Source organism: Wyeomyia smithii, chromosome 1, assembly GCF_029784165.1.
Source record: "Wyeomyia smithii strain HCP4-BCI-WySm-NY-G18 chromosome 1, ASM2978416v1, whole genome shotgun sequence".
NCBI classification, from domain to species: Eukaryota; Metazoa; Arthropoda; class Insecta; order Diptera; family Culicidae; genus Wyeomyia; species Wyeomyia smithii.
In genome coordinates this window covers 77,040,517-77,056,409 of record NC_073694.1, presented here as the reverse complement: position 1 = coordinate 77,056,409, position 15,893 = coordinate 77,040,517, and the positions used below count along the sequence as shown (strand labels likewise).

Here is a 15,893-nt window from a genome sequence, read left to right as displayed (position 1 = left end):
TGTGATGTAAAAGATTTTTTCGAACAAAATTTTCGAAATGGTGATTTGCGATTGTTGGGTTTTTTTTTTATGTAAGGTGTTTTTTTTTCTTGTAAACATTTTTTTTGCAGGTGACAGCGGATATGGACTAGCGCCTTGGTTACTAACACCATATAGGACTACTAATGATGGATCTGGAGAGGAAATATTTAACTCTATACATTCTTCTGCACGATGTATAGTTGAAAGAGGTATAGGAGTTTTAAAAGCTCGTTGGAGGTGTCTTTCTTCTGATCGCAAACTTCGATACAATCCTCGAAAAGCATCCTCGATTATCAATGTATGTTGTGCACTTCACAATATCTGTATTTTCTACAAAGTACATTTTGATTATAATGATTCACTATTACCTTATGATCCACTAAATGAACAAGCTGAATATGTTGATGAAAATGATTTAGATGGCAGAGCAAGTAGAATAAGAGATTCGATTAGGAATGCATTGGCTGGATGATAAAATTATATTCTTACCCAAACAATTAGTTACATTTACAAGAATACATGTCTCGTATCTTAGGTTACCTTGACAATCAAACGAGAACCGTGGTGTAAAGAAGTTACTTGATTATGGGCTGTGTTTCACCAGTTTCCCAAGCGTCTCATCATCCGCAAATCTACTTCGATCGGGCCATCGTGCACGATGCGTCCCTCTCTGACTCTCCTCAGCCTATTCACTTTCGCAAGGTGTACAGTGCGGTTCTTTCTAAGCAGCGCGTTTAGTTTATAGTTCATACGTTTTTGCCATTATCGTCGTCCGTCTATACTCCACTGTAGATAGTCCGCAGCATCTTCCGTTCAAAAACTCCAAGGTTGTTTAAGTCTTGCGCGAGAAGCGTATAAACTACCGGTGTTATCAGAGTTTCGTACAGCGTCTCCGTGCGTCGTCGCACCCGATTCCTTCCAAGCGTCTATCGAAACGAAAAATAGGCACGACTACCAGCCTGGATGCGTCTCTGAATCTCTTTCGCCGTCTACAGGGACTTCATTCAGGTGGGAGGCTGCTGGCTGATGCTGTTTTCCTTGGATCCTCTCGCTAGCATGTATTTAGTTCTTGACGCATTTATCCGCAGTCCGATTCGTCTGGCTTCGACTTCCAGTCGAGCGTGAGTTTTTTCTGTCGTCGCAATGTTACGTGCTATGAGGTCAAAGTCATTCGCGAAACTCAAAAGCTGAACCGATCTTGTGGAAATCCTGCTGTACTAGGTCGACTGTATCGTAAGCCGCCGTGATGTCATGATGATGTTATGTGTGGGCACGTTGTACGTTGATGACATTTCTGTAAGATCGGTCGGATTGAAAAGATCTGGTCCGTGGTGGCGCGGGTTCCCATATATGCCGCGGTAGTGACAGCACTTCAGTTTGTCTCTTTTTTTGTAGATTACTCCTGCCATCTCGTATTTATAACTCCAAATTAAAAACTTCGCAGCTCACCTGTTAAAATATACCAAATATCTCATACGAATATACATACACACATACGAGCATAAATGCATAAACGAACATATGTACACTCACGAACCAGCATACTCACACACCCACATGCACACATACAAACATACAAACATACATAGACACATCTACACGTTCAACATTTTTTTGTGTCTCGACAAAAAGGTTTTATTTTCATATTTAAGCCTTAATTTTTTAAGACAGGAACATATCTATATTCTGAAAAATTTCCTCTTCAAAATGACATTGAGTTTGTTCCGGAAATTACACTCACTTTCAATCTTTGTAATTTGGAAAAGCACTCGTTCATTTTACACTGATTTTGTGTCGATCTGTCTCAAAATCACTGGATAATAGCGCTTAGAGATTTTCACATTGTGATACATAATAGTTTAACTAAAAGTCCTATTATAATGAAATTCAGTAGGAACCTACGGAGAAACTATACTATTTATTTGACACTAAAATGATGACAAGTAGTCCAGCACTATATATGAGAAGTACGCGACATATATACACACATATCCAGAAAATAGTCAGTTCGTTGGACTAAGTCGAATTGTATATGACATTCACCACGTTAGACCACTTTTAAAACTTCGATTTTGGCACTGATTGCTATATTTTTCTGACAGCCGAACAAAACGGATTAACTTGCGTGAGAAATTGGCATAATTTCCGAAAATTGCTTAGATAATAAAGTAAAAGTAGATTTAGTGTGCTACAAAATGAATGTTGATTCAGGCTGGTATTTATCAAACTAAACTTCCGGAAAACTATCGATTATCTACTCAATGATATTATCAAACGATCCAAAACTGCAGGCCGCCTAGCAACTCTAATTGCATACTTTTTATAAATACGAAAAGTAGCTATTGTGATTGGCCACATAGAGTAATTAATAATGATAATGTATTCCAAAAAAAATATTTTATTTTCATACATAACTTTGAACTCAAGTCTCTGTCAAAAAAATCTGTTCAACATTGAATAACGAACTAAATTAAAACTTCTCAATGCAACAGAAGGAAAGTCAGTAAAACCGGGAAAATTAAATGCACTGATTGGCTGAAATGAATCGGAAAAAATATTCAATAAAGATCAACTATTCTGTGACCCCGCAAGGATGCTTGAATTGATCCATTGCTGAAAATACTTATTTTTTGCTGACGAACACCCATATACACGTTTACTTAAGTTTCGAGTTATGAGTCAATATGTTGCTGTACACTAACTTATTAAAAATAAAACATCTGGAGTAAATTAAATGTATTCCATTGAAGACAGAGTCACCATGTACCAGCGAATATCTCCGATGTACAGCTTTTTTACGAGATTTACTCTTCTGCTGCATCGTTTCCATACTTCAATTTCATCTTTTTAAGTTTAATTTCCCACATTGACCTTTTGATTGCCAAGCTTTCCTCTTTCACTCTCAATAAGGCCTTTTGCATCTCGTTATTCTCCTCCTTTGCTTTTACATATCTTTTCAGTAGTTCTAATTTCTCTCTTTTTGCGTTGGTCCTTTTTTTCATAATTGATCCTGTTGTTCCTGTTATTCCATTTTCTGGATCATCTTCCAAATTTTCTATATCTATAAACTCCTCTATTATCATCTCTCCCTCTTCGGTTATGGGTGTAGTCTGTGAGTTGTGTTCTGAAACATTTGCTTCGCCATCGTAGTGGTTGTCTGCTTGAAGCAACTTTCGGCAGCCATACGATTTAGTTTTTGCTATACCATTCACAGAGGCGTTCAGACCAGCAGATCTCACTACGCTTTCTTCAAACGAATTCAAGTGTTTGTGTTTATTCGGGCCTCCTCCTGTTTTCTTGATGTTGATCATGTTTTGTCGCAATTTACTTTTGACTTTGTATTTATAATCTGCCCATACCTAGAAATATAAGCTTATTTTATCACGATTCGACTTAAACTATCATTTATATATATAATATTTTAAATGTTAATTTTTTGAAGAGGTTTTCAAATAATTGCCTTTATAAACAAAGATTTATAAATCGAAAACTCTACTTTTAAAAACATTTGTAACTCAAATGATGGTAAAACTTATTTTTTTCCATTCCGGAATCTCCCGTATCGGAGGTCCTTGCTCGTTTAATGAATCCTTCAGCTTGTTCCATAATTTATTGGAGTGTTTTCTGGCATCCGGTGCTTTTAAAGAATTCCGAGCCAGATCCGAATGCTCCTCCATGAAGTGAGTCATTGTCTCTATTTGAGACGAGTTAATGCTTAGTGCATTTCTTAGTGATTCATCAGCCCTGAAAAAATTTGAAGCATTTCCAGAATAAATACAGTACAATTTACTTCAAATACCTACATATTAAAAAAATCGAGATTTTTTATGTTGCTGCTAGGCACAAACGAACGTCTTCTACTTATCGACCAATTTTGATCACTTTCGCGCTAAAAAAGGCTCGATCAAACCATTATGTAATGCCAGTTTTGCTCGAAGATCAACTGCAATAATACGCCATCTACTCGTTTCGAGCTCGAATCGAAATCGCCAATGTCAAATGTGGTCGAAACGAACAAAAATCACTCGAAACGAAATGCGCAATGCCACCCCTGAATTTATTTGACACAGATCGTGCTGCGAAGCCGTTGTCAACTTTGGCTGAAATCAACAATCAGCTTTCCCCTAACCGGCAGAATCAGGCCAGTTAGGTCATCGTGCAAAAAAAAAAAGGTTTTCATGTTGATATTCCCTCAGAAACTGTTGAACAAATAAAACGGCAGACATGAAGGAAGATGATTTTCCTGACTTAAAACCGAATTTCCCGGTAGAGTGGCCACCCTGCATTGAAGCAGGATGATCTTTGTGATCATGAGAGTCAAACGTGTAATTCCCTATGATGGTGAAACGCGGGGCGGACCGCCCCTTCCGTCTCCGTTCTGTACGCCAGTGGTGTTTCGGAAATTAACGATGATGAACATTAGGTTTTGTTTTAAATTATTTTATTTGAATCACTGCTGATGTTGCGGCTGCTGATGTTGCGGCTGTTGTTGTTGCTCTCCAGGGCGGTTGAGTAAGCCCTTAATTTCTTGTAGCAACGCTACAAGTTGCTCGTGCCGTTGCAATTGCTCCGCTGCTTCTTGCCCCAATTGCTGCTCGATTTACTGGAACTGCCAGTTGTTCCCCGAGCGTTGGGCTGGCACCCAGCGCTACTGGCCGCTTCCGCGTTGGACTGGCACCCAGCGCCACTGGCCGCTTCCGCGTTGGGTGCTACCCCGGGATCACCCTCGCGAACCGCCAGCGTATCCATAATCTTGCTGCATCGTAACTGAGAAAAAAACAATTTCAAAAATATTCACCATTTTAATTAAATAGCTTCGGCAGTGGTTTTCTCCGGCAGGCTTTTGAACAAGAATCCAGAAACCACTTCCGAAGACGTTCTTACATAGTATGTATACTATATTAAGTACTTACATTTTTATTTTCAACTTTCCGAACAGTTTAAAAATTCAACTTCACTCTTTTAACGTTCAAACTAAAATGCGGTGCGGATACTAATTGTGCAATGCTTGCCGCAATTCGGTAAGTATCGATATTTTCAAATTTGTTGGTATCGATATTTAATGCATATATTATGTATGGAAATTTTCGTTTGAAACGTAGTTGGCGCTGCACTACAAGAGATATTCTGCTTTTGTTTTGTTGAAATACCCGAAAAAAATAAGATGCTTTTTGCGGTGAGAACAGTAAATGGACAATGTTTTTTATTGTAACCAAAAAAATTTCAATACTAAATGTAACATAGTAGAAAATGAAGGAATATTTTATATCGAGGAAACCAATGAATTCAATGATTATTTATATAACTCACAAGATGAGGAACTGAAGCACCTTAAAACAATTTGTGAAAACAGTCCCTTTTTCCAAAGAGCTCACAGTGATTTTAAATTAATTTTTGCTGATAATAAATCAGAAGAAAACTTTCGTGCGGAAGAAGAGCATTTGGATAATTTTATAATAAACTTTTTGAAAAAATATGGTTCATATCTCCCGATGCTAACGCAATCTTTTTGCAAAAAGACATACAAAAACATAAAAGAGGATAAGCAACAAGAAGTTAATCGTGCTAACAATGGATTAATAGAAGCACATCATAAGAATACGAAACAGGAAATTAGAAAAAATATATTATTGGGAAATCCTCCTATTAGACTAGACGATCATATCAGATAAATATTGAAAAAAGACGTAGATTACAAAACGAATCTTCTTTTGCACAACATACGTACCAGAAGAGCTACAAGAAATACAAAGAAGCTCGGTAATAAAACAAAACAAATTAAAAACGACTCAATGGTTTCGAAACGATACGTTTCTAGTAGTTCAGAGTCGAAAAGTTCATCAATTTGCTATTCTTCAGCTAGTGTTACTACTAATATGTTAGTATCAAATATAAAAAGAACCAAAGAATCATTCCGTAAGAAAACATTGAGAAGCGAAAACAAAAATATCCCTAAGAAAAGAAAGAATAAAAGAAAGTTGTTATCGGCAGAAACGATGTCTTCAATCTTTAAAAAACGAAAAAGTACGCTTAGCCCAATACAAGAAGAAATAGCAACTACTAATTCACAATCCCCAGAAATTATAAGACCAATTACTTCCAACAAAACTATTAAGATTAGACACGATTCACCAAGTTCTATAAGTCATACTATGTATGATTCTGAATCGGATGATATAATTAAAATGAAATTAACCATAATCCTTGAAGAATATTGAATGAATCAGCTTAGAATCCTCAGAAACTTTTAAACCAATTGCGTCATCTACACCATCTATACGAAATACATTACAAAAAAACAGGATTTCAATCAAATCGTTAACATTAGACGTGATTTGTCAATTTCATCCGCGCTTCAATATGATATTGAATCAGATGAAACCACTAAATTGAGACTTAGCATAATATTGGAAGAAAGTGTGCTTGATGAAAATAATAATTTGAAAAATTCACAGTTAGTGCTGGAAACCTCCAGGTTTGAAGGTTTTAGTTCAATTCATGAGTCTCATTTTCAAGGATTTGATATACTCCAGAGCAACGGTCTTATGAATTCTTTCGCATATTATATGAAAAGTAGAAGTAATAAATGTGATTGCATCAAAGTTATTTGGAAAAATGGAAAATATTTGGAATATGGTGATATGAAGACATTGTGGACAAATTGTTTCAAAGATTGGCTTACAAATATTTTTTTTAGATTTTTATTTATATTTTTTAGTTAATTTACTAGAAAAAGATGTTAATACAGTTCTTTGCGATCACATATATTTATTGTTTGGATTTCACAACATTGATCCACCTAATAATTTTATGAACAAAATCATAAACGAATATTTTGCCAAGCCTATTACCATACTTCCTCTGTTAAACGAAAGGCACTTCAGTGTAGTTGTCATTGATCAAATTAAGCACGAGTTTTATTACTTTGATTCACTGAACAGGCACAGCCCAAAATTAATGTATACAAGATTACTGAACACAATAAAAAATATGTTCGACCGGATGAGAAAAACAATAAAATACTATTGAAAAAATTAGAAGAAATGAATATTATGAATGTATCTGTTAACTTTCAGTTAGATGGTGTTCACTGTGGAATCCACGTTATTAATAATGTTGAAAAATATCTTAATCAAGAAAGTTTATATGACGCCAACTTCGATCCAATAGAATACCGAAAAAAACTCGTACATACTTTGATTTTAAATTCAGACGACATAGATAGATACTGCTCGATGTGCACATTTGAATTAGATGCATATGATACAATGAATAAAAATAAGTTCCGATGCACCAACTGTCTAAGATGGTGGCACGAAGAATGTGCATTGATTTACTCTCGAGGTAAGATTCTAACTTCCAAGTTTTATGCATAATGTGTTTGCAGAATTGAAGGTGAAGTTTTCTTAATATATTAGGTGATAACATTATAATATCAATACCATAAAAATAAAAAGAGTACAAAGTTGTTTCAAAGTAAAAAAAAAACAATACAAATAAGTGGATATAGATCTAACTCTGCCAACAAACATAGAAACTATAAAGTAGCTTTGTAGTAAGTTTTGTTGACGGTCCCAAGCCCGCAAAAAGAGGAGGGGATCTGAAATAAAATCCGAATTTGTATTGTTTTGAACCTATATGAATCAATTTAATGTAGAATCGCTATCGTTCTGATGTGATAGAATGTTAAAGTTTTTTTTAAATGTGGTCATATCTTAACCTTGAAAAAATAATCCGATCATCGAAAATTTCAGACCAGTATTTGTTTGTTTGGCCCTTGGTCCCATAGGCTCTTAATTTGCAAAAATTATTAACTGAGCCATTCCACAAAAAAAAAACGAGCAACCAATTTAATCGACCATTTTTGATTAGGCTGAAACAAGATACCATTTTGAGTTATTGGTTTAATTTTATGTAACATGACCCATTTTCGAGAAGCTTTTGAAAAATGCTATTTTGGGAAGGTATAGATAATTACAAATATTTTAGGGCCAAAATGGTTTGTTCGACTGATACGACATCTTCGACAAAGTTGTGGATAGTAATTTTATTTTTCCAAAAAAATATATACTCCAAAAAAATTTTTTTTTTGAAAAAAAATAAAGAAAAATAAAAATTAATTATCTTAAAAAGTTCATTGTTTAAAAATCTATTTTTTTTATGAAAACTTAAAAGTTATGAATTTTTGAATGAATAGAAAAAATTTTAATTATTTTTTCGAAGGGCATATTTTTTGGAAGAACAAAACTGTTATCTACAACTTTGTCCAAGACACTATGCCTATCATTTGAACCGTTTTGGCTGTAGAAATCTTGAATTTCCAATAGAGTGCTCTATGGGGAAATAAAAACATTTGTACGACCAACACAGTTTGTTTGATTGGCATAGTCTCTTTGGTAAAGTATAGACAATAATTTTGTCCTTCCATAAAAAATGTACCCTGTGAAAAAAAATTAAAATTTTGTTCAACAAATCGCAACTTTTTTTCCTGATTTCCCCTTGATCGTACCGATTGCATTGTTTAGGTGATCCTTTGTAATTTTTATAAAAAATGAGATTTTTAAAAAATAAGCTTTTTAGATAATTGGGTTGTTCAGCTATTCACGGATTTCCGATTTTTATATATCATTTGAAAGTAATTTTCTTAGTAAAACGTGATTTTTTTAAACTTTATATCATTATCCTTCGTTTTTTAAATGAAGAATAAATGTTCGCTCTAAAACGCTACAATGAGAGTTGGTATATGAACGAACTGTCATTGTAGCGATTTCGAGCAGTTTATTTAAAACTGATTTAAAAAGCGAAGGACGATAGAAAAAAATTTTAAATCACGTTTTTCCCAGAAAATGCAAATCTTTTAGATGATATTAAAAAGGAGCAAATAGTTGAAGAGGTTGTTTATAAAACACGACCGCAGAGGTAACGTAGAATACGACAGTCTGTCTTATGTCAATGTATTTATTGGAATAGGTTTGGGGTAATTAATTTAATAGTCTCTTTGCTCCAGATGACGTTTACCTCTGTAGCCGGCACCGCGGTAAACTGATGTGCTTGAGGAGAAACAGTCTCATATGTAGCCTAAAGAGTGCATTCCCGGCTAACTAGGTACTCCATTCTGTCGTCCTTTTTAGGGAAAGGCAGCAAGCGAGCAATCAAAAGTCGACATTTGCGTTTCGACAATGTTCAACAATTTTCAATACTACAATAGTTTGAACACTCAGAATACAATTTTTTGCATTTAAACGGGTGCTTAAACGATTTTCCAATCGATTGCTGCAAAAATGACAGAAATCGGTTGGAAACTGACTGGGTTTAAAACGTTTGAAATTGGACAATTTTTGTGACGCTCTCGATGTTTTAGGTTTTGAAATTGGATCCCTGTACATATTAAAATTGGGTCCCTGTAATTGTTGCCGTAAGATGATTCTACGTCAAAACTGATATAGCTAAACAACCCAATTAATTTTTAATTTTTCTTTTAACTTGTTTTCAAACAAATTTTGTTTTAGAGTGTTCATTTTTTTCGAAAAGACAAATTAGTATCTACAACTTTGTCGAAGACGTCACCCTGATCAAACGAACCGTTTTGGCCCTATACCTTTCCAAAATAGCATTTTTCAACAGCTTCTCAAAAATAAGTCGTGTTCCAAAAAAATAAATCAATAGCACAAATGGCATTTTTTGCCTATAGAAACGTTATGCAAAGTTTCAGCTAAATAAAAAATGACAATTTAAAAAAATATTAAAACTGGGGCAACTTTTGAGCCGTTCGACTTTTTTTTTTGTGTAAAGATACCCAGCAAACAATTTTGTTGATTTACAGCTTATTAAACCATTGTTGAGTGGATTTTGGGCGAACTATTGCTGAATAGGCTGTTATTCAACAAAATTGTTTGTTTGGTATCAACCAGGCCTATGAAAAGACGCCATTTTTATATGACCGAAAAATAACAAGCAGAATATTGGAACCACGGTGGGTTCGAAATGGAAATGGAGCCACAAAAAAGTCACATACAACCCAGTGCAAAAGCATAGGCGCGTCTAAGGGCTGGTATCAACACGTTTAATAAAACTGTAACATTTCATCTATCAGATTGCTGATGAACTGTTGTTGGACCAAACTAGCCATTTTGTTAATATCCACAAGGTAGTACCACAGGATCGAACCTCGAATAATATGTCATTCCCGCTAGAACAGAATGATTGACTGCTCACAAGTTACTATCTTTTAAGATTTAAGATATTAATCAATAAAATGCAGAAAAGTCTGCAGTTCGTTTTTAGTCTCTTTCTCATTCAAACCGTATACTCTATAGCACACGTCCTTAGTCTGTTCACCAAAATTTTGCATCCGAAATATCCGCACTTTCAATGGGTAAATTCTAGTGTTACTTCATTAGGACTACAAGTCTGAAAAAAATAAATAAATTATGATAATTTAATAAAAATTATAAAAATTTAATAAAAAAAATGAATAATTATGACATGATTAATATAAAACTCACTGGATAACTAAACATTTTTAAGTTGCTAAGGAGTTTAGTCAAATTTTATAAATAGTTTGAATAAAATTCGCTTGCTAAATTCCTATAAGTCGTCGCGCACGCTACAATGTTACAATGGTTTTTGAAGTAGAATACTTCTCTCAGGAAGTTCGGCTACATAGGGATGTGAAATGACAATTTAAAACCGAAAAAAGTGAAAAATATGTCCAATTTCAAATGCTAACAAATCGGTTAGTATTCGATGGATTTCCTTCGTTCTTGCAGCAATGGTTTGGAAAATCTTCTAAGATTCTTCCCAAAAGAAGATAATTGTAATTTTATTATTCACACTTTTGTACTATTGAAAATAGTCAAGCCTTGTCAAAACGAAAAATTCGACCTTTGATTGGTCGTTATATGCTTGCTTCCCAAGCACGGTCGACAGAATCATATACCTTGCAATTGAAAACATGCTATTTGGTCTATATAAGAGCCTGTTTCAGCCGGAGCCCCTCATAATAGTTCTAGACAGCGACAACAGCAGTTGTCCTTCCTTAGCAGCAGCACTAGCCCTGTGGTTGGTCACCACGTCTCAGGAGCAGCGCGGTTTTTCTCAGCGTGTGTCGCCAGACAGCCATTATTCCCCCCGTGTTGGGGCAGCATGAAGATTGCCATCAGGAAATCCAATTTTGGAAATCAAAATGCCTTTTTCAAGGTAAATAAACAAGTCATTGAACGTTAATAATTTTTGTCAACGCAAGCAAGCATTCTGTGTTGCATCCTAGCAATTTAAATCTGTCGCACCCGTCTAATTTACTGAATGTGAAATAGCTTCCATAGTGCATGTTGTCCGTGTATCTTAATTCCCCCAATGTTAGGGCAGCTCAAAAGTTGTAATCAGTAACCGATTTTGCACCGCAAAATGCCTTTTTAAAGGCAAATAAACAAGTAATTGAAGGTTAATAATTTTCTGGCATCAAGACAAGCAGTCATTCTGTGCGGGATGCAATCAAATTCTGTTGTCTAATTTTCACTTTATTTAGTAAACCCCCCACTGTTGGGGCAGCGCAAAGGCTGTGATCAGCATAACCAATTGTGAATAACAAACTTCTTTGTTAGAACGCATTCACAAAAGCAGTTAGTTAGATTAGTTAGATTCAATCAATCAGCATGAACAGAATTTTGTCGTCTCCCAGCTGCCAATTGCAAAATGATGCAACACGCAACAGCGAGCAAACGAAATCGCTTGATGTTACAAGCCGCAATACGGCTTAGGGGTTAAATCGTTGCGTGTGTGAGAACACCATCGGTGTTTATTCGCTAGATACAAACATCAAATGCGAATTGTGGATTAATTCGTCTAAAGAACATTAGAAAATGGTACAACTGAACAGAAAGGCGTGGCCTATTCCGTAGCACCCTTCGGCTATAAAAGAGTGTTTCTGGGAAAACTAGCTACATTCATCAGTCGGATGGTGAGCTGGATGGACCGTCCACAACGTTGACAGCAGTAGCAGCAGATATCAGCACTCAGCAGTAACAGAAGATAGCAGCGGGTTGCGCCACCGGCTGCCTTCAAATCAAACAGCCCAAGTAACAAAACGGGTTTTATCAAAGTTTTATAGCGCTGTTCTGGCTTTCTTGAGGGCTATAAAGCTTTGATAAAACCAATATTGTTACTAGGGAAATCACTTGCCCTGTGGTTGGTCACCACGTCTCAGGCCTCTGCCGGGCTGAACGCCAACGCGAGCGATCGGGCGAAATCTTCGCCGTACATCAGCCGGCACTTCCTCTAATGGAAAAGTTGGATCATTTTGTTCAGAAGAATATTAGAAGAGTTATAATATTACTCAGATGCGATTGCATTATATCCGATATGGAATTGAACAATTGTTCTTTTGAGGACAAATAGAACACTTTATTTGAAGAGTTAATAGCTTTGGGTACCAGTAGCAGTATGGTAACAGCCTCAGCGGTAGGTGCAGCCGGTACTTCCATGAGGCCGATGTTATAAGGAAGTAAATGGAAGCGGCATGGCGAAACAGTCCGGGTGTGCTTGGACGCGCGTCATTTTTCGTTGTTGATATTATTCCCCACATGAAACGACGCGCTTTCGTACGATAGTGGCGGTATTAGCGGTAGATGCATTTGCCAACACTTACTCCAGTAAAGCCGTGTCTAATTTTCAATGTGAAAACAGCTTTCTATTGTGTTGGCCGTGCGCATTAGGCCTCTGCCAGGCTAAACGCGAAGAGCGGCGCGAACCGATTCGCCCGGCCGTAGGTTAATGTACAGCCGTAAGTAGAGCTGTGTAAAAGTATTCTACTTCAACCTTGCGGTCGTGGCTTTGCACACAACCCTCCTGTGATTTTTTTTTTTTCAAAGCACCTAGATGTCGATTTTAAATGATGGTATTGTTGTAGGTATTATAATTGGAGAATTACCCAATTTTTAGTAGCTGACGAACGGCAATTTTGGTAGGTGAATTCACACAATTGTGAATATACCTACCAAAATCTCATCTTCCGAAATTGTTGGTTATAATACTAGCCACATATCTGAAAAGCGCTAGTTTATAAACGATTTGCAGCGGAAATATTTCATTTTGGTTGCTGCGGAGAGGTAGGTAAGATCACACAACATAATAAAAGTCGGAACTCACCTACCCGATTCCTTCACCTACCAAAATGAAAGATTTCAAATATTGAGGTAGGTAGGATTTTGGTAGGTAAATTCACACTAGTCAGAAATGGCAGCACTGAGTTTAAATTCAGAAAATAAACAAATGCAATTATTTCATTGTTCAAAATGCCTAGTTCTTATATATATTTGAAACTTTTAATTATATTTTTCTTTTGTAACAGTGTAAATTGGTAACATTGCTGTTGTATTAATAAAAAAACCTTGCGATCTGATGGTTTCGTTTTTTATTTCAGCCAAGAGAAGCCGGAATGTCCGCATGTTCTAAATTTTGTTGCGCAATATGTAAAACTAATTAACATGGTTCCAAGAGAGATTGTTCCGTTAGCGAGGTTTTGTTCAAATGATACTTTTACTTCGTACTACAATCATTCAATTCAGGAATACTACAACGCAGTAAATGACCCAACATGTCTCTTTCATATCCATAAACTAAATGTTATAGGGGTGTTGTTTGATGGATTGGAAGAAATATGGAATAAGGCTCAATGTCAAGACTGTTTGGACAATCAAAACGATACGCTGCAATTTTTTACTATCTCCGATCAATTAGATACTTGTATTGAGCAAAATAACCCACCTTGCATTGCTTGCGCATCTAATTACAGCATGGTACAGGATTACTATGAAACCATGAACAAGCAACGACGAGGAAAGTTATGTTTGGATATAGAAGACCAGATGAATCAAACTCGACATGCCTGGAGTGCAAAATACAAATGTTGCAAGGATAAACAGCGATCTAAAATGTTTTTCATTGTGTTTGCTTCTATTTTTTCAAGCATTCCCTTGCTTTTCTATACAATAATGTATTTCATTGCCCGCCGTAAAGAAGCCATGGAAGAATTAGCGAGGGTTCCTCTGCTGGATAGCAACGATTCTTCTCGTCTAGATCAAAACAATGTTTCTTCATCAGAAGCAAACGAAAATGATGCAGTTAATGAAACTACTCAGGCTTGTTCGAGCAACTCTCTTGGGACTGAAAACAAAAATTTGGTTTTAAGAAACGATAAACTCAACAATCTTGATCATGCTCATGTTCGTGAAGATGAACTCATAAATCTTTGTGATGAGCAACCAACTTCAAACATTAAACTATCTTTTGGAGATGACGATGACGTGAGCTTATTAAAAATGGAAGGTTTCACAAAAAAGTAGCACATAACAGTTGTGATTCAGCAGGATAACCAAAAATTATCTCTTTCTTTTTTTTTAATTAACATGTTGCGATTATTCGTAAAAAGTAATAAAAATCGAATACAATTTTAAACATGGTTATTCATCCGGTTCAAACTTCCACAACTTAACATCTCCATCATCACTAGTCGTGACCAATAATCCAGGTGTAGTTGGATTCCATTGGACAGTATTTACGTCTTGTGTATGAGCATGCATGTATGCTACCATCTCGAAAGTTGGCTCGTGTGGACTTGAACAATCTGCTTCTTTGAAAATGCGAATTATGTCATCACCACAAGCCGTTGCTAACAGTCCACTTTGTTTACACCAGCTGACATCATATACACTTCTACTATGATAACCGGAAAGTGTGCAAACGCATTTCCACACGGGAGAATTCTCTGGGCAGCTTACTCCAAACTCATTTCCTGGTTTGTACTCTTGCCAAATTTTAACTGTTTGATCGTCACTACAAGAAGCCAACCGTTTTCCACTAGCATCGAAAGTAATGCTCCAAACTGTGGAGTCGTGTGAAATAAGTGTATTAAAGCAACTCCAGTCATTATCGGAAACATCTTCTTTATATAATTTGATCGTATTATCATAACTTGCAGAAGCTAGCAAGTCTTCGTGTGGGTGCCATTCCACTTTTTTCACATCTTGCATATGTGCATTTAACACGGCGGAACATTCATACTCGTCTTCTTGTGCGACTTCCCAGACCCAAACAGATTTATCTCTACTACATGTCGCTAATAATGAACCAGACTTTGACCAGGCTACACTTTTAACTTCGTTTTCGTGACCTTCCAAAGTTGCGTTGCATTCGAAATCTCCTTAAATTACACCGTTTCAATTGAATAATACTCCTGAAAAATATAACTACGTTACCTGATTTTTTATCCCAAATCGCTACCGTTGCATCAAAACTAGCCGATGCCAAATATTGTCCACAAGGTGACCACGCTACAGATCGTATCGTACGATTATGTCCATCCGCTAGAACTGCCTTAGCCAACCAACGATTGCCGTCGCTTCCGTCCTCAGCCCATATCCGAATTGTTTTGTCCTCACCACAAGTGGCTAGAATGTTACCTTGTGGGTGCCAACCAGCGCCCCAAACACGGCCTTTATGGCCAGATAAACTTTGAAGCAGAATGAGTTTCCCCATAATTTGACAATTAGTATCCTATCAGCAATGAAAAATGATCAAAAAACAAAAAAAAAACAACACTTTAGTCAGGGTTGCCAGCTGTGAAGACATGTCTTCTACACTGAGAGAAAAGCACTTGAGAATTTCATGAGTTATAACTTATGAACATGCATAATTTTGATTTCATTAGACACTTAGGCATTGCATATCAAGCTTATAAATTTCATAAGTATACTTAAGGATTTTCATATAAACGTTATGTGCATCTCATACGCGTAACTTATGATTTTCATAAACGGCAAAATTGTGAAAATTCCATAGTCATATCTTATAATATCTGCAAAATGGCAGACCAG

General features: G+C 36.1%; 2 protein-coding genes across 3 annotated transcripts; one reads left to right on the top strand and one right to left on the bottom strand.

Annotated features, from left to right (window-relative positions):
- The first annotated feature begins 13,231 nt into the window (after positions 1–13,231).
- LOC129718800 (uncharacterized) lies at positions 13,232–14,475 on the top strand. Its single transcript, XM_055669890.1, has 2 exons — positions 13,232–13,378; positions 13,442–14,475. The coding sequence occupies exons 1-2, from the start codon at positions 13,314–13,316 to the stop codon at positions 14,361–14,363; spliced, it is 987 nt and encodes a 328-aa protein (XP_055525865.1). The 5' UTR covers positions 13,232–13,313; the 3' UTR covers positions 14,364–14,475.
- LOC129718799 (probable cytosolic iron-sulfur protein assembly protein Ciao1) lies at positions 14,374–15,608 on the bottom strand. Of its 2 annotated transcripts, none has more exons than XM_055669889.1 (2): positions 15,276–15,608; positions 14,374–15,217 (listed from the first exon to the last, which is right to left on the bottom strand). In XM_055669889.1, exons 1-2 carry the CDS (start codon positions 15,553–15,555, stop codon positions 14,481–14,483), a joined length of 1,017 nt encoding a protein of 338 aa, XP_055525864.1. In that variant the 5' UTR covers positions 15,556–15,608; the 3' UTR covers positions 14,374–14,480. The 2 variants fall into 2 exon arrangements, with proteins under 2 accessions (XP_055525864.1, XP_055525863.1); XM_055669888.1 differs by having other exon boundaries at positions 14,374–15,220; positions 15,276–15,607.
- Positions 15,609–15,893: the final 285 nt, after the last annotated feature.

Bases quoted from the DNA above. Each gene is read 5' to 3' on its own strand.
- LOC129718800 (XM_055669890.1), top strand. From the start codon at position 13,314: ATGCCTAGTTCTTATATATATTTGAAACTTTTAATTATATTTTTCTTT. The intron at 13,379-13,441 runs GTAACATTGCTG...TTTTTATTTCAG, and splicing joins TTTTGTAACAGTGTAAATTG to CCAAGAGAAGCCGGAATGTC.
- LOC129718799 (XM_055669888.1), bottom strand. From the start codon at position 15,555: ATGGGGAAACTCATTCTGCTTCAAAGTTTATCTGGCCATAAAGGCCGT. The intron at 15,221-15,275 runs GTAACGTAGTTA...GTGTAATTTAAG, and splicing joins GATTTGGGATAAAAAATCAG to GAGATTTCGAATGCAACGCA.